General features: G+C 46.4%; 1 protein-coding gene across 1 annotated transcript in view; it reads right to left on the bottom strand.

Annotated features, from left to right (window-relative positions):
• Positions 1–19,179, bottom strand: part of SH3BP5 (SH3 domain binding protein 5) — a 57,819-nt gene that overhangs the window by 27,214 nt on the left and 11,426 nt on the right. Inside the window, exon 3 of the mRNA XM_087824932.1 lies at positions 5,967–6,095. Within this exon, the coding sequence (XP_087681058.1) occupies positions 5,967–6,095 (129 nt within the window). The remainder of the gene's footprint in view (positions 1–5,966; positions 6,096–19,179) is intronic.

Below are 19,179 nucleotides of genomic sequence, written 5' to 3'. Positions count from 1 at the left end.
GTAAAGTGCTTGGAAAAGTGCCTACTATACCAAGAGTGTTAAAGTGACTCCCCCTTTCCTCTTCCCCTCCATCCTTTATCTCTGACGCGGGTCCCTCCACACACTCTCCTCCAGTAAACTGTCACCTCCACATTGTTGACTCCCAACTCCCCACCTCCAACTTGCCCTGAATCCCCACTGAGGCACCCGGTCACTAACATTCAGGACAGCAGAATCACCACCTTCCCCCAAAGCTAGATCCCCAGCCTCTTTCCGTTTCCAACTGGCTGCTCAGGCTCTTCAGGTCAAAGCCTTGGAGTTCCCCGAGTTGTTCTTGGCAGCTGGCTAACCACTAAGTCTGCCAAGTCTTCATATTCTCTCAGATTAGGCCGGCACCAGAGAGGTGTATGTACAGGCCCAAGTAATGGTCTCTGGGCTCCAAGACTGGTTTCCTCATCTGTAATATGGGGACAAAAGGCGAAGATAAATGACATCCCCTACACAGAGCAGTACCCATGTTTAAGTTGGCCCCCGAGCCTAGTGCTGAAGCCTAATGTTCCTAAGCCCAGGAAAGCTGCGATGTGCCTTACCGAGAAAAGACTCGTTTTAGATCAACTTCATTCACGCATGAGTCACAGTGCTGTTGGCCATGAAGTCAAAGTTAATGAGTCAACAATAGGGCGCATCCAGAAAAAGGAAGAGGGAATTTGCAGATCCATACCAGGGGCTGCTCCAGGAAGTGCTAAAATAAAGTCCACCGTACATGATGAAACTATGGAAAAGTGGCTGAATTTGTGGACCCCATTTGGCATCAATGCCTGAGAGGTCACGACCAATTAAAAAAGCACAGTGGGCAACATTGTGCGAGGCTGAAAGCCAAAGAAATTTGCGAACGTGTAGCCCAGGGTCAGGAAAATGCTCGACCCTTCTTGGCTGCTGTTTTATTATAAAGAAATATACTACACGCAGTTAATTATTTATAAGAAATATATATTACATAAGGTGTTCTTTAAAGGGAAACATACATAAAACAAGGTTATGTATGGATGGGTCGATGAAAGGGCACCAGAGGCTGTCAGGAGCCTGACCCTCTGTTCCCCAGGAGCAATGCCTCAGCAGACTACCTCTCTGATTCAGCGTTGGCAGTGACGACAGAGAACCATCACGAATAATGACAATGGACTATAACTACGTATGCCTTAAAACCCCCTTGCTTATGTATGTGTATGTCACTCCTGAAGGATACAAACCACATTTTACATCCATTATGGGCAGCACAGACAAAGGGAAGATGCTCAGGACATGTGCTGAGAGATGCTTTTATTTGCCAAACCCTAGCCCACTGTAACCTCTCACAGCCTCCCTCCATTTCTCAAATGAAGGAGGAAAAATCCACCCTTTGCCCTGGACGGTATGGTTCAGTTGGTTGAGGGTTTTCCCATGCAACGAAAGGTCACTGGTTCGATTCCTGGTCAGGGCACAAACCCAGGTTGTGGGTTCAATCCCCTGTTGGGGTGCGTATGTGAGGCAACAGACCGATGTCTGTCTCTCACACCGATGTTTCTCCTCTCTCCCCCCCTCTCCCTTCCTCTCTCTATAAAATCAGTAAAAACATATTTTTTTGAAAAAACTCACCCTTTAATACAGATCAGTAACAAAGATTCTACTTTTGCCCAAAACACCCCACCCCACACACTTTTATAAGACTGGTAAGAGGGGAATATCACCTCCACAGAATCAGGATCTTTGTCCTGTTCTTGACAAGTGGCTACAACAGCGATTGACAATTAGTAGGAACCCAGTAAATATTTGTTGAATGAAATAATGAATTAGAAGGGAAAAAAAAAAACCACCTTTGCAGAACCTGGGCCTCTCATTTCCCACTTGTGGAGAGTCCTCTGCAAACAAAACCAACGTCTAGAATTTCCCAACAAAGGAAGACACAACACTCTGTTCCCCTATGATTAACATAAGAATTCAAGGGATTACCTGATGCCCTTGGCCTGTTTCATGTCAAGGGAAACAGGACTCCCCACCCATTTGAGACCCTCAGCACAGTATCTGTTTGGGCTCAGAGCACTTTAGTCAGCCAGGTATTTCCTCATGGTCATGCTTGATCCTCAGGCACATCTACCCTCACAAGCAGCTCCATATGTACTCAACCCGCCCAGGGTCACCCTTCTGTCCTCAGTCTCTACACCGTCCATATCCCCTCCTAGCAAACAGACGTGTGTTTCTTCTGCCCACGGGTTTTTTGTTTTGCTTTGTTAATCCACACCCGAGGGTATTTTTTCCACTGATTTTCAGAGAGAGCGGAAGGGAAGGAGGGGGAGAGAGAGAGAAACATCGACGTGAAAGAGACACATTTGATTGGTTGCCTCCCACACATGTTCCTACCAGGTTGGGACTGAACCTGCAACCCAGGTATGTGCCCTTGACCACGAACCAAAAGCAAGACACTTCCGTGTGCGAGCTGATGCTCTAACGGCTGAGCCATACTGGCCAGGGCTACCCATGGGTTTTTATTGTGCTATTTTTTTTAAGGCAGTAGATTCACCAGGGAGACATCATATTTGACAGAATATACATCTGGAGTAATAATAACTTACATTCTTTTTCTTTGATCCAAATGCTTTACATGTACTAATACTATGGTAAGTTGTAAAAACGGCTGCAATACTTTGCAGGCGGAGCTTATTGTTTCCAGCCTCTTGAATTTGGACTGGTCTGGTGACTTACTCTACCCAATAGGGCAAGTGTGCTGCAAGCAGAGGCCTGGGAAGGGCTTGCCGCTTTGTTCCTGGAATCCTGACACCATGTGAAGAAGCCATGCTAGCCTGCTGGATGAGACACACACAGTCCAGTCACCCCGATGCCTTAGCTGACAACCAGCCAACTGCTTGATGGATAAAACCATCCAAGATCAGCCAGCCTCTAGGCAAGATGCATGAGATCAGCCACACCTGAGATCAGGAAAACTGCCCAGCAAAATCATGAGCTAACTAAGTGCTTTAAACTGCTAAGTTTGGAGTGGTTTGTTTTAAGCAAAAGCTAGAACTGATACACAACTCCACTTTACAGATGAAGAAACTGAGGCACAGAGATTAAGCAACCTGCTGAGGTCTCACAGCTATAAAGTGGTGAATTATAATTCAAACACAGGCAGTCTGGCTCCAGAGGCTAAGCTTTGCCGTCTGTCCCACGACTAAGTCATTCTACAAGTTTCAGATATTTCCCCACTCACTTCCCAGAAGGAAGTTAAGTTTAGGACATGAACTTACATGGCCCAGAAACACCAAACAGGCAACTTTCAGCACTGAATAATCCTCTGCTGCCCTTCAGGTTTGCCAAGCACTCTGCTCTCTTCTCACAATTCCAACCAGTTAAAAGTAACAAGAGTTGCCCAATGTCCATTTAAAGATGAACAAATAAACAAAATGGGGTCCATATATACAGTGTAATATTATTGAGCCTGGAAAAGAAATGAAATTCTAACATATGCTATAATATGGATAAACTTTAAAGACGTGATGCTAAGTGAAATAAGCTGGTCACAAAAAGACAACTAGTACATGGCTCCACTTTTATGGGGTGCCTAGAGTAGTCAGATTCATAGAGACAGAAAGCAGAATGGTGGTTGCCCAGGGCTGAGAGAAAGGAGAAATGGGAAGTTATTATTTCATGAGTACCGAGTTTCAGTTTGGGAAAATGAAAATGTTCTGGAAACGGATGCTGGTGAGGGTTACACAACATGAATGACCTCAGTGCTACTGAACCGTACCCTTAAAAATGGTAAATCTTACATACCACAATTTTTTTTAAATTTATTTATTGATTTGAGAGAGAGAAAGGAAGGGAGGGAGGGGGAGAGAGAAACATCAATTTGTTGTTACACTTATTTATGCATTCATTGGCTGCTTTTTGTATATACCCTGACCAGGGATCAAACCCTCAACCTTGGTGACTCTCTAACCAACTGAGCTACCCTGCCAAGGCACCACTATTTTTTTAAAAAGAAAAACAATTACAAGGGTTGGGACTGGCAGTGACCAAATGACAGGTCCAGGGCCACTGTTAGACCAGATAGAACCCAGGATGCAACACAAGCAAGGAACACTCCACCACTCAGGTTTCCTGAGTCACACAGGCTCCACCCCCTCATGAGAATGTCCCTGCCACATGCTAAAGGCCAGATGGGCTGGTTAGATAGTCAAAGCCACCTTAAAAACAAGCTCTGGCTCAAGGGAAAACCCTCAAATAAATCAAAGCCAGTTTCCTGCCCCCACCTCAGCCCTGAAAAGAAAAAGCAGACGTATTCTACCTCCTCTTGGAGGAATCTGGGCTGGGTTTTCAAAAATCACAGGCTCTAACTCACTAGCAGGAAGATGAGTTGACAGCAGGAACAAGCAAGTTAATGCAAATTTTGATGGGCAGACAGAATTTCTACAGGCCGGATGATTATAAATCTTTGTAAACTCTTCAGGGAAAACTAAGCTGTAGAAGTGCCTCCCTTTGTTAGGTCTCCTCTGTTCCCTTGATCCTCTGGATGGATAGACATGGTCATTCCAGGCATATAATAAAACCACCACTATAGTATAATCTTATTTTTTTTAAATAAGAGATATACATCAAATATTAACAGAAGGTTTGGGGACTTATCTTCTTTTTGTCTATCTTCAATATTTCCTACCACAATTTTTTTTTAAATGAAGCTAAAACCTGAGCTCACGCAGGGATTCCATGGTCAGACGCTATCTCATTTAAGTCCTAAGGACGACCTCATGAGAGAGCCAAGGCTGGTCCGTAATCATAAGTCTCAGGGATAAGAAGGCTGAGGCTCTAGGAACTCGGTGCCTCTAGATACACACTTGAAGGAGATGCTTTGAAGGCCTCTCTCAGAGACCACTCCTGCTGCCCACAGTCAGAGGGGTTTGTAAATATAGAAAGGAAGGGGGTGGAGTAAGGCCAGAGGAAAAAAACAGGAAGCCCCACTTGGCAGCTACTGGTGGTGGGCCCCACCCCTTCACCCATCCACAGAGATGAGTTGTGACATCCGGGCCCTGCCTCAGCCTTAGAGCATCCTTCTAGTTCCTCGGCTATGGCCCAACAAGGTCCCTTGAGGTTCAGGGGCAGGGATCACTCTGAGCCTTCTCCACCCTTCTTCCTGCCTCACCTGCAAAGAGGCAGGAGTTTAGGAAGAGGGTTTGTAAGCACAAAGCCGGGCAGGAGTCCCACAGCATATATTGGGCCCTGCCAGTTGACAGTGAGTCAGTCACAGGCCCCCAGGGGCTGGCTATTATGTGATTAGACCTGATGACTCAGTGGTTTGTCCACAGGACTCAGTCATTGTCAGGATCACTGTGCTCACGAACCAAGACACGGGACGAGAGGAAGGAGCAGCAGGCAGGGACCAGTAAGCGTCAGGGCTCTTCCCCTTCCCCATTCACATGCTTGGCCATCAGAGGCTGAGCGGTGACACAGGCACACACTACACCTCAGCGGTGGCCGTCCAAGGAAGACACACTCTGAAACCAGAACCAATTTCCAAGGGGCCTCAACAATCACCTGACAGCAGCTCCCCTCTGTTGCCCCTGTTCTGGTCTTGGTGCCTCAGTTGCCTATTTGGGCTCTTGGACAAAGAACCAATGTTTCAAGAGAAGTAAACGGAATATTCCCCCTGCTGCCTGACAGGCGTCATTAGGAGAGGGCAGAGAAATAAGCCTGGCGTATGGACATATCCCCTCATCCCCCTGAGCTGGCCCAGCTGCCTGGGAAGTGGAGATGGGCACCAAACCTGGTGGCAAAGCGGCACCCACTCACAGGGCCATCCAAATGCCAGCACCACCCTCTAAGCATCAAGAGCTGGAATGAAGGCAGACTGTGGGCATGGGGGGTAATAAGAGGCTCACTCCAAATGCAGCCGTTTACAAAGTCACCAGCTGGGACGGCGGGCAGAGGCCGGGGGACGGCGTGCAGGGCTCTCTTACCTGCCTCGCCACCTTTCGCGCCTCCCAGTAGGGCTTCGAGTCTTCCACGGCTTTGCCAATCTTCTTCAGCAGCTCGTCCAGTTTCACTGTTGCCTCAACCAGCACAGAGCGGAACTTCTGACGAGCGTCCTGCAGCCAGGGGATATCAAGGAGACCCGGGTCAGGCTTAAGGAGAAATGTGCAAGACTCCGCCTGACCTCACCAGAGACACCAAGGGTGGACTTCACACAACCTACCCGCACCTCAATTGATACCTTCATAAGACACTGTCTACAGCAGTACCACCCAAAAGCACTTTCTTTCTGTGCTGCTGGAAGTTTCTAGCATCAGCACTGTCCGTTATGGCAGCCACTAGCCACATGTGAATATTAAGCACTTGAAATTGGCTGGTGAGCCCCAGCCAGGTAGCTCAGTTGGTTACAGTTGTCCCAATACACCAAGGTTGTCGGTTCGATCCCCACGCAGGGCACATACAAGAATCAACCAATGAATGCATGAATAAGTGGAGCAACAAGTCAGTGTTACTCTATCTCTCTCTTTACCTCTCTCTCTAAATAATCAATCAATAAATAAATTTTAAAAGAAGGAAAAAATCTTAATATATAAAAAATTGGCTGGTGAGACTGAGGAGGAGATAAGTTTTATTTAATCTTACCTAAATATATTTAAATGTTAAAAATAAATGTGGCTAGTGACTACTATATTGGACATTGCAGGTTAGAGTAAAAAGCTCTGTCCAGATCCTCAAGGGAAGATGCCCAATTGGGCTGCCCCAGCAGCTTTAGTCCTCAATGATGGCACCATTTTCTACTCTCCTATGGAGTCTTCAACCATATGACATGGTCAACATGAAACACTGAGAGCAAATTTCCCACATGCCAGAACCTGTGCTGGGCCTTGGGCTTGGTCCCTGCCTTCAGGACACCTCCAGTCTGGTGGGTAAGTCAGGCATTTATAGCCCAGTCCAGAAGTCTGTGCCAGGATGGGAATGGTACAGGTGCCACAGAACCCAGCAGTAGGGAACCTCACAATGCCAGGTAAGACAGGAGCCAAGTGGGAGATTTATAGAAAACTCCCAGAGGGAGAATATCTGCACAGCAGCGTAAAGCATGAATGGGCACTGGGGAGAGAGGAGAGGAAATACTGAGTCCCAAGCAGGGAGTAGAGCCATCAGCCAGAGGGGAGAGGCAGAGCGTGGTGTTTTCAAGAAATGGAAGGCAACTGCAAGTCTGGAATGTGGAGAATGGCAAGAGATAAGGGCAGCCACCCATCCTGGAGACAGCCACCATCAACTTGGGCCTCGATACAAGTTCGGAAGGGAGAAACAGGCAGGTGGGCCATGCCAGGCTTTACCACACTGTGAAAGGCCAGAAACAAGACCCATGGACATCACAAGGAGGGAAAAAATATTTAAAGGAAATCTAGTCCCATGTGTAAGACATATTGGAGGGTCACGTCAGTATCACAGACCTCACATCCCCTCTCCTCCTTTGGTGTTTGCCTGATACAGCCACACCGTGTGTGTGTGTGTGTGTGCGCGCACACCCTTTGAGAAAGGGAAAATAGATACTCAGAGAAGGAACAACACATGATCACCAGCCATGGGGCTGCCCTAAAACCAAACAGCCACGGTGCTGGTAAAACACACGAGGTTCCACTGGCTGCAAAGCGCCTGCCTCCCAAGTGACTATCTGAAAACTATTTCTAAACAGCAAATGGTAGGGGCCTCTTGGGCCAACAGGATGGCCCATGGGGTAAAGGAGGCTCCAACCACTTCTCATTTCATTCCCCTGTCATGTTGTGACAGACACTTCTTGCCAGACATGGGCCTTGGGCCCTTCCCCCAGTCCTGTGTCACCATCATGATTTTCTCTGCCTCTCTCCTACGCCACCACAGCTTCTGAAGGCTGGGAACAAGACTGGGCTTGTGCTCCTGATGAAGTGCTACAGATGCACTGGGGCAGCCCAGGGACCAGCAAAGCCCCCGAGCCTCTGTTGGACTTGACGTCCAGTATGTGGGAGGTAGCAAGTTGTCTAACGCCTGGGATTTCTATCAGAGATGCATCCAATTCTGGCTAAAGCTCTTTCTGTGCAGCCCCAACTGGGTAAGTTCTTTACAGATCATTTTTATTACCTATAAAATAGTTACTTTCCATGTCATAGGGAGGGCTGTTAGAAGGAATCAAGGAAAACACAAATGTAAAACACCCAACAGTTCCTGGGCACATAGTAGGTACCCCATTAATGTATACAACATTTTCCCTGGCATGAAAAGAACCCACAACCCTATTAAAAAACACCAAAGAAGTCTCCCTGGGGCAGGGTAGCTGGCATGAAGAAGACCTACTAACCTGTGACACTGTAAGCAGCTGCTTTGCAACTGTGCTCACGTGCTTGACTGAACCCTTGCAGCCATCACCCTGGTGGGAGTCAGCACCAGAGCTATCCATGTCCAGACCACAAGTGAGACAACTGAGGGTCCAGGTAGTCAGCGTGTGACCAGGGCAGGTCACATCATCATTCTGGGCCTCCTCTGTAAAACAAGAACTGGGCCCCAAACCAGTGGCCTATGGGCGGGCCTATGGCCTGTATGCTGTGTACCAAATGTCAGGAAAATCCTTTTTTTTTAACTGTGGATTCTCGAATTTATTGCTTTTTAAAAGTCAGATGATCTGGCAACACTGGGCCCCCATTCCCACATGGCAACCACTGGCTAGAAGTGGAGTCTAAGATGCCAGCTTAGATAGAGACTGCCCTTTCCAGTCCCCACCCTGTGCCTGAATCACACCCGGCCTGCTTCTCTCATTTAGGTTCCCTGCCAATGCCTGGAGACTTCTGATTTGCCAAGAGCTATTCTGGTCACTAATGAATATAACCCACTAACTCTGCCTTCGTGAGACAGAGGGATGCACAGCACAGATGGACAATTTACCAAGTGGCAGACACTATTATAAATGCTCAATTCCACCAATCTGTGAGATTGCTAACAACCTTATCAGGTAGGTGCTATTGTTGTCATTCATATTTCACAAAGAGGGAAACTGAGGCCCAGAGAGAACAGGTAACTTTCCCAAAGCCACACAGCTGGGAAACGGCAGAGGCAAGATTTAAGCTCAAGCAGTAAATAAATAAGTACAATGTGGTAGTAAGTACTAAGATCTCAGTATACACTGTGCAACAGACACCCAACTGGGAAGGCCACCCAAAGAAAGTGTCATCTAAGCGAGGCCTTGAAGTGGGCATTTCACAGATAGAGAAGGGGGGGCATTACAGACTGAGGGACTAGCACATGAGCAAAGAATGGCAGGTGGGAGGTGTGGTGGAGGCTGGGGCAAGGAAGGGCATGTGGGCCACATTAAGGCATCTGAACTTTATCCCATGTACAATGGGGAGACGAGAGTGGATTTTTCTAAGCAAGCCTCAATTCCCTTTCATGCACCCTTTGTCAGAAATGACTGAAGGTGCGTTCTTCCACAAAAAGGAAATGTAACCAGAGTCTACCAGATGGCTCCACTGTCAGCAGCACTTAGAGCTGCAGCAGTGTAAGCACCAGACACTGAGTATACAACTCTGCGGGAGGAAAGGGGACGGGAAAGTGGGTGTGTGGGGGGCACAGAGGGAGGAAAGGGTCTAATATCTCATTTCCCACAGTGGGATGTTGGCAGATAACCAAAACAGAAAAATCAAGGAGTAGCCACACAAAACCTACCATTTAGAGTCACAGAAGTAAATACCTAAATAATCAGCTAACGTGTGTGAAACTATCTATTAAACTGCCTCTACGGGGGGATAATATGGGGGCGTGGTAGGAAGATGGAATACTAGTGGGGTTTTATGTTTGTTTGCCTTTTTTTTTTTTTTTGGTGGCAAACCACCACAGTGGATTTTTAAGTAGAGGCGTGACCTGATCTGATCTGGGTTTTACCAAAGAGTGAACCAGGCTTCTCAGGGGATTCTGGTGGGCAGACTCGGAATACCATCAAAGGGTAGTGAACCCAAGAGACTTGATTTGAGATCAGTGTCTCCCTCTGTAAACAGGCTGTGTTGCCAGAGATGAAGATGTATGACTGGCTGACGTCCAACCACCACCAAGCTCATTCATCCAAGACGTGTTAAAAGCTAAACACAAAGTCAGCCCTCTCCCAGATGAGATAAAGCGGGCCCAGTTCTCTGACCACTCCGCAGAGGATCAGAGCTACCTGAGTAACAATTCTCCACAAATATTGGGGTTTGGGAACCCACAAACCAAAACCTTTCCTGCCTACCCAACAAAACAGCCCTGATTCTCTTGGGCCTCGCCCTGGTCCCAGGAGTAATCTGTACCCAGGCCTGGCCAATCCATCATGGACACTCCTAGCCTTGGAGAGTGTTGAGGGAGAACATCAGAACCAATGGCCCATCAGTATCAAGGAGACTTCATTCTAGTACTTTCCTAAAATGGTTAGAAAGAAAAACATTTTCCCCTGAAAAGGGAAAAGGCTAAGTGATTGGAATGAAAGCCTGTAGCAGATGGCAACCTTCTTGGCACCATGAGGGGAGAGCCTGACAGAGGAAAAGGGGAGGGAGGGAGCAGGGAAGGGAGTCCCAATGACACTTCGAGCTTCTCAACCTTATAATGCTTCACAGTCTACTCCTATACTCCACCCTCCCCAGAGCCAAGCTAGCACACACACCCCCAACTGTCACCTTTGCTTTATGTTATGGAATTGGATTTCTGTCACTTGCAATTGAATTAAGTAATTTTAAAAAAGATTGAAAAATAGACCTTAAGGTAGTCATCTGTATATAGCCAGGGAGGGGAGGGCCAATCTATAGTCTGTACCATGGCAAAGCACTGGACTTAAATACAGTCAACTGATGGAAGGTTCTGCCCCCGACAGGACAGCCACGTTTATAAGGAGCAGAGCCAAGGGGACTTAATTCAGCCTAACTTGTATAAAACTTTTCTTTAAATCTATCTTAATACCAGTTTGCCTCCACTGAACTTGTACTTTTTGCCATATTTCCTAGTTCAAGAAAAGACTTGACAGTGGTCCTTTGTCTCCTACAATTGCAGGCAAATGTATCTCCCAAGATCAGAGTGGAGGCTGCTTCCAGGAATGCCCAGGGAGGAGAGAGAGCTGACTGTTTTCCCTACGGTAAATGAACCTTGGAGGGGATCAGTCAGAAGTACAAACTCATCTCGGAAAACGAGCACATCTTACCAGTCAAGTAAAACAAGCCATTTACTCTCCAGGGCTGTTTACCGGCTGGTTTTTTAAGATCAGCACTTGTAGGAGATCTAAAAGGGTTCCCTCTGCTTGAATGTGGCCTTAGATCGTCACATCTGAAAACTGTGTCACATCCATTAGGTGACTCAGACTGAGGGCAATCTATTCAAGCAAAGAACTGCTGACAGTGGCAGTCCCCCAGAGTGAATGTGTCAGTGTGTCATGAATACAGCCTGTATCAGATAAGAACTCCAGCTAAACCAAGCCAGCCAGCACCAGCAAGCCTTGGAAACAGGGTGCCAGGTGTCAGAGTCTCTGTTTCCTAGCCAACCTGCTCACCGAAGCCTCCATTATCTCACCTGTGAGCTGAAAATGACAGCCTTTCCACATCACAAAAGTGTCCCGGAACCCAGTGAGATTAAGATGGGATGTCAGTTTTTAAAAATAACTGTCCTACAAATTCAAGATGACACCACACTTCAAAAGATCCTTAGTAATGCCATTTATAAATACACTGTTTTCAGTGTGGAGAGCCAGATTTCACAGGCATTATCTGTACCTCACAACAACCCGTAAGACTGGCTCAGCAAGAATGACCCTTCCCAGTCTACAGATCGAAGAACTGGAGCCCTGGGGGACAAGAGCTGCTTGGCCTGAAGTCACACGCAAATGTCAGACTTCAGACAGGAGCACAGACCTTTAGTCTTTCAGTCCAATGTGCCTTTCACTTCACCAGTGGTTCTCAAAGTGTGGTCCAGGGGACGATGGGCTGGGAGTGGTCCCTGAGACCTTTTCTGGGAGTCTACTTTCATAATCAAGTTAGACTTATTTGCCTTTTTCGCCTTGATTCTCTCATGAGTGTTCAGTGGAGTTTTCCAGAGATTCCTTGATATGGGGCATCGCAAGAGATGGAACACAGAAGCAGACATGAAAATCCAGCTCTTCTATTGGGCCAGACATAAGAAGGACTTGCAAAAATCATCAACAATTACATTCTTGTCATGAATTTTTTTTTTGAGGAAATAGCTATTTTTTTATAAAATATATTATGGTAACATGTAATAGGTTTACGATTTTTAATTTTTATTTTTTAAGTATGATTTTATTTAGAGAGAGAGAAAGGGAGGGTGGAGAGAGAGAAAAACACTGACGGGAGAGGGAAACATGGATTGGTTCGGTTGTCAAGGGATGGAACCCACAACCTGGGTATGTGCCCCTGATTGGAAATTGAACCAGCGACATTTCGGTGCTCAACCAATTGAGCCACACCAGCCAGGGTGGTTTATGATTTTTTCTTTAAGTGAATTAATACAAGTTTTTAAAACTTCTTCATTTTAATGTCTTAGATGGCAAATATTATAGGTATTGCCCACAAAAGCAAAAGCTCTCTGAGGTACTCAATGATTACAAGAATGTAAAAGTTGCCCGGCTGGGCATGGCTCAGTGGTTAAGCGTCGACCTAGGATCCAGGCGATTAGGGTTCGATTCCCGGTCAGGGCACATGCCCGGGTTGTGGGCTCGATCAATGACCCTCTCATCATTGATGTTTCTATCTCTCTCTCTCCCTCTCCTTTCCTCTCTGAAATCAATAAAGATACATTTAAAAAAAAAAAAAAAAAAGAATGTAAAAGTAGACCTGTGGCCAAAAAGGATTCTCTCTGCTGTGTGGCACCAAGCCATACCCGCCCCTCACAGTCCCTTCTCATCCGAGAAACACCTGGGCATTTTCAATAACAGGCAGTTATTCCTTCTCAGATCTTTCTATAAAGCCTCAGTTCACCAGTGCTACCCTGTCTTCTTAGCGCCTTCTGCACTTCTTGGCGTTGGCTTCATTAATTTCCTTTTTAAGAAGGGGGTGGCTAGTCCAGGCTCAGGGTCTTCTACAGAGAAGGGCATCTGCTACAGTTTGATAAGCTAAACAACAGATCCACTGGAAACAAACGGCGTCGCTCTGATAGTCTCCAAGCTGAGCCAGGATGAGTTGGGCACTTTCATTCAATAAAACTCTTGCTTTAAAAATGCATTTCCTTTTCACGGTTTTCCACTTACAGTTACAAATTCTCCTTTGCAAACAGAAGTAAAAATGCCAATCAATTTAAAGGAAAATATGGAATAGACAGTAAGTACATACAGAAACCAAAATGAGACAAAAATTACGACAGTGACAGGAGAATGACTAGTTAGGACCATAAAGCCAGTCAGAGGAACGTTCTAGAATTACACAAAACATTCTGACTTACTGACCAGTTCTAAGATACCTGAAATGTTCTGAAGTTTATTGCAAATCATGTTTTCTTTCTACTCACCCAATCTATTCTTTAAAAGCACTTGTGGTAGCTACTAACACACACAAAGAACCCACTTTAAACAGTGCTGGGGTGAAAAGGGAGCCCGTGCTCTCCGGTCTGATAGAACTTTCTACAGTGATAGGGATGTTCTCTACCTGTGTGGTCCAGTACAGAGGCCACCGGCCACACGTGGTCACACGAAAACTTGAAATGTGACTAATGCAAACAACCACATTTTTTATTAAATTTTAATCTCTTAAAGTAAATTTACATAGCCACATGTGGCTAGTGGTTGCCATGCTGGGCAGCACAGGTCTAGCTCCTAGACCCTGGCTTTCGCTTTGCTGTTGCACTGCAAGCTCACCAGTGCTCCCGGGTCTTCCAGCTGCCTCCTCTCCTCGGCTCTGTCCAGGTTTTCCTCCCTCGCCCCAGCTCCCACACGGCGGCTCTCCCAGGCCTGCGGGAAGGGGAGCCGGCGCAGTTCACTTCCACCTTCAGGAATCCTGCAGCAGAGGCAGCATCGGAAAGAATGCACCAGGGAAGAGCCAAAGCCAAGTGAGCCGCGCTGGAGGGGTGCAGAGCCAGGAGGAAGCAGAGGCGGAGGAGGGGTGAGGGCAGGAGACCACCAGGGAGCTGGAGCCGGCCCACCAAGGGCCACCACACTCCCAGGCACTGCACAAGCCCAATTCCACATCAGCGACGTTCATCCAACCAGAAGGCCCTGATTAAAACAGCTCCAAAGGGTTGGAAACATTCACGAAAAAGAAAAAAGGGGGTAGGAAAATACCAGGCCCTTCAAAACAGGAGAAGTCAGAATCCCTGTTGGAGACCAGGCACCTAAGGCCCCTCCCTTCTGACTCCTTTTATTTTCCACCTCCAGCCCCAGGTCCAGGAGCAGAGGCCTCTTGGGCTGTTCGCCAAAGCCACCACCTCCTTCTGTGGGGACCGTCCTCCACGGGTCAGGCAGAACCTTGCAGCCATGTCTCTCAAACCAGACACTCCCTCAGGGATCAGAACGGAGGAGCCCAGGGGAGGGAGAGGCAGAGACAGAGATGACAGAGATGACAGAGAATGGGAAGAAAGCAAAGGAGAGAACACCAGGAGGCAGCAGAGGAGGGGAGACCACCTGGGTTCCTGACTCCAATCCTGCAATTAGACAGACATGTACCTTATCAATCAAACCACGGCACTTTCAAGAGGGAGGAGGGGCCCTATTAATAATTATGCTTGGACAACAGGCTTAAACCAAGACTCCTGAGGCAACTGGGACGTGTAGTCTCTCTATGCTTAAAGCCAAGTGATGCTTCCCTCCCTTGGGTTCCACGAAAGGCTCCTTTAACCTTACAGACAATCCCCCCTTTTATTTAAACTATTTGAGTGGTGGTGGGACAAAGTATTGGGGGTTCCAATCCCAGCTCTATACCCAGGGGAAGCCCCTGTGCAACTCGACAGACTTGGTGACAAGGCCAGATGCTGTTTCCTCTTTCCACAACACCACACAGTCCATCTTGGTGTGACCCAACAAGGGGTTCCTTCCACCAAGAGGAAAAAAAAGAAAGTAATAAAAGATGGCAGTCAACAGTGGTTCCTGCTGTAAGTTTCCCTTTTCTGAGGTTAACAAAGGTCTTGGAGCTTTTTTTTGGCCTAAGTGGAACTGAATTCCTCCTAGGCAGAAGGGCTCTCGGGTTTCGAACTCTGATTTGACGGTAGAGTATTTCCAGACAAGCATGTGAGCGCCCAGGCCCAGGCCCCAGGACGCCGCAGCCCACCACAGCGGTGCCGCCTGGCTGGACCCCGCGGCTCTCTTTGAAGCGATGGCCAGTGTCAAAATTCCATAGCCAAGGGCAGGCACTGCCATTTGGAGGCTAAATTAAGACAGTTGGCAGATCAGGGAATGAAAAAAAAGACTTTAAAAAAAATTTTTTTAATTTAAGATAATTTCAGATTTGGAAAAAAATGAGGGTAAAATGCAGACATGTTTACCCTGAAATACTTCAGTGCATACTTCCTAAAGATATGGACATCCTCTTATATCACCAGAGTACGAGAATCTAAATCAGAAATTTACACTGACACAAGGCTATTAATCTGAGCTATGACTTTATTCAACTTGTCAACTGTCCCACTAATGTCTTTTTTAATAAAAGGGGAAAAACTGTTTAGGGGTCCAGGATCCAACCCAGGATTTGCACCTTGCATTTAGCTGCCATCTCTCTCTCGTCCCCTTGAATCTGAAACAGCTCTTTAGTCTCTGCCTTTCATGACCTTGATATTTTTGAATATGAACCAGTTCTTTTGTAGAATGTCAATTTGGAAGAATCATTTTTCAGTCACCTTTTCTGTTGATGTTGATGTTACATAGGAATGAGCCACCAGAATGAAATGTAACCAATATTTATGTATATACACACACACATTTTATACACACCCCCCACACACATTTTTAAATAGACAAAGGTCCAAAGCACCACAAAGGAAAAAACCCATAAACCCTTTAAACCTTCAGGCACAACGGTCAGTCCTAAGAGGCCCTGTAGGGGGGAGTCAAGTTACATAACCCTACACACACACACACACACACACACACACACTCTCCCCCTCTCCCTCCCCCTCTCCCTCTCCCTCTCCCTCTCCCTCTCCCTCTCCCTCTCCCTCTCCCTCTCCCTCTCCCCCTCCCTCCCTCTCTCTCTCTCTCTCTCTCTCTCTCACTAAGCTTAGAAAGACTAACAGGACGCAATGCTTTTTCATTCATGGCCAAACATGTTTTTAAACCCACAGGATTCTTTGTGTAAGAGGAGGCAGAATAGCTGAAACCAGGCTTTTTACTGAGATCAACCACCAGTGAATGATTTCCATGTTTACACCAAGAAGCATATTTCCTCAACTTCGAGACCTACTTTTTTCCAAAACTTCTTAAGCATTAATTAGACTTTAGATGGATTATACAATTTATTTGCACATTTACTGGGGTAATGTTTCAACCACCACCCAAGCTGTTATGCAGTACAAGGTCCATTTCATAACTGATGTGAGTTTTAGAATCGGGGCACTATGGAGAGTTCGAGGTCCAGCCTCAGAAGCTCCAGAGATCATTCAGTGCAGCCTCTGCTGGAAGCACGCACCCACCCCCCACATTCCAGGCAAGCTGGCTGCTGGCTCCTGCTGGCTTTTGGATAACCTTCCTCCTGACTGCAGCTAATCAGAATGGAGAGAAAGGAGGGCACAGGAAGCAAAAAATCCAAAGTCAAAATCCTTTGCTATATAACTTTAGAAACATGAAAGAAATGATCAGAAGGAACATCTAAAAATGTTAAAAGTGGTTGCTTCCTGGAGTAGAACTGGGGGTGGGAAGAAATTAGGCAGAGAACTTTCATTTTTCATTAAAACTTTTCCAGGGCTTCTTTAAAAAAGAAACTATGTGCAAGCATTGCTTCACTAAAAGTACAATTTTAAGTAGTAACTGCAGCATAGATTGACCTAAGACCTTTTGTATTTTCTGTATCATCAGGACTAAGGATGATTCATAATTCATTCAGCATGAGGCTGGATTAAAATAAAAATCTCAGTCATACAATATCAGGACTAGAAAAGGCTTTGCCCCTCAGCTCAGATGCTCACCACTGCACAGAGTAAATAACTGAAGTAGGTAAAGCTCCTCTTCCAAGGATGTATACTTGGTGAGTGTCAGGGCAAAGATTGAAAGCCTGGTCCCCTAAATCCTAGACCAGCATTCTTTTATCTCACCCCCTCAATGAAGACTTCAGAATATACACAAATCCCAAAACTACCTAAGGACATGGGCTCCAGCCTCAGATCCTGGGTTCAAATCTTGGCTCCCCACCCATTGGCCATGTGACCTGAGAGAACCAATTCAATCTTTCAGTGCCTCCGTTTCTCATCAGTGTCCTCAAGAGCTGTTGTGAGAACTGAGCACAATGCTTAGCATATAATAAGCTATCGATAAATAGTGATTTTTATGTAGGAGCCATTATTCAATAAAGAGAAAAGGGCAGAAAGGAAAGGACCAACTTTTGTTAAACATTCTACGCTAGGTTACGTGCCCGGCACTTTTCAAACATCACCTTATATAATCCTTAACAGCACTGCAAGATAGGTATTGCCCTCACCATTTTAGAGAGAAGTAAATTACAACCCAGAAAAGCTAAACACATGCCATGACTGCACAGCTGACTAAGGAGGGGAGAATTCAAACCCAGCTCTCCTGAACTCAAAGGCCATGTTTTCTACCACCACATGCTTTGTAATTTAAGCCTCTATCAGTTCCACCATAAGTTTTCCTACTTTTGTTGTTGACCTCCACATTTCATAGCATTAAAGTGTGGTTTGCTTTAACAAGTTCCAACCTAGGGAGTAGATGCAATTTCTAGTAAATGCATGTAATACCAAGATTCTACTTCCCCAGTGGAGATGCTGGCAAAACCAGTGGCAGGGAGAGAAAGTAGCATGTCAAGAGCTGCCCAAAGAGCTTCAGAACCTTCCCCCTGAATTTACAAAGTATCTGCCTAGCTACTGTACTTTTGGCTCTGGGTTCCACTAATTTTTCCTAATAAGCATTAAAGCCCTGGCATCATTTTCTCTAAGACAAAATGTTTAAGAAGTGGGCAAAGCGGTAAAGAATTCCCTATCACACAATCTGCGGCTCTGCTAAACACCGCTCCCTCTTGCTTTTTTTTATTGTTACTGGTTTTAGGGTTACTGGGAGTACTAACCAAAGTCCTTGCTTTGCTGGCTGGTTAACCATTAAAGCAACTCGAAAGGGCACTGTGAAATGTGGTTGTTTATGAAGCGAATGCAAACAGATGTCCGGCAGGCCTCAAAACGAGTCACTGTGCCTATATCACCACCATGAGTGTGGCAGTTTTCAAATGGGGCTCGAACATCTTTGGCACTACGGCCATCAAGAGATGGAGTCTATGCCCCCTCCTCTTGAATTTGGGTGAGCTCAGGATGCTTGGACCAATAGAATACGACAGAGGTGCTGCTATGGGACTTTCAAGGCTCAGATAGAAAAGACCAGAATGCTTCCACCTGGTCATGTCAGGATGCTCACAGTGGGGGAAGCCAGACACCCTAAAGAGGTCAGAGTGCCTGAGACTGCCTGCTGGAAAGGTCAGACGTAAGCAGTCTAGATGACAACCCCAGCTGAGTTGCCAACGAAGAGCCAGCGTCCACTGCCAGACACAGACATGGGCCTCCTCGGATGTCCAGTCCAGTCGAGTCTTCAGATGACCACAGCCCCAGCTGACATCGGACCCCAACTGCATCAGAGACCCCCTCAAGCAAGAACCGCCCAGCTGAGCCCTCTCCAAATTCCTGCCCCACAAATCATGGACAAAATAAGGCAGTGGTTTTAAGTCATGAAGTTCTCGTGTAATCTGTTAGATAGAAATAGTAACCAGAACAAAGAGGAAAGAAAATATCCATTTCATCTCTTCTTCCAATAGAACCGAAAACCAGGGAAAAAAGAGAACCTCAAATCTGCAGACTTCTAAGCTATCAGGATGAAGCTGAATCCTTTTGCGATGCTGCCAACAGAGGGTAGCGTGGATGAAGGCAACCAAGCCTCACGCATCACGCTTTGGTTGAGTCTGATGCCAAACACTGAAAGAGTTTCTCCTAAGTGGGCTTGGCTACAGTGACAATAAACAGCGGATGTTCCTCTCATTGTCTCCCCTCTAGCAGTTTCTTTCTGTC

This window comes from Miniopterus natalensis, chromosome 15 (genome assembly GCF_054644295.1).
Source record: "Miniopterus natalensis isolate mMinNat1 chromosome 15, mMinNat1.hap1, whole genome shotgun sequence".
Classification (NCBI taxonomy): domain Eukaryota; kingdom Metazoa; phylum Chordata; class Mammalia; order Chiroptera; family Miniopteridae; genus Miniopterus; species Miniopterus natalensis.
The sequence above is the reverse complement of the archived record's forward strand: the minus strand, read 5'-3'. Positions and strand labels throughout refer to the sequence as shown.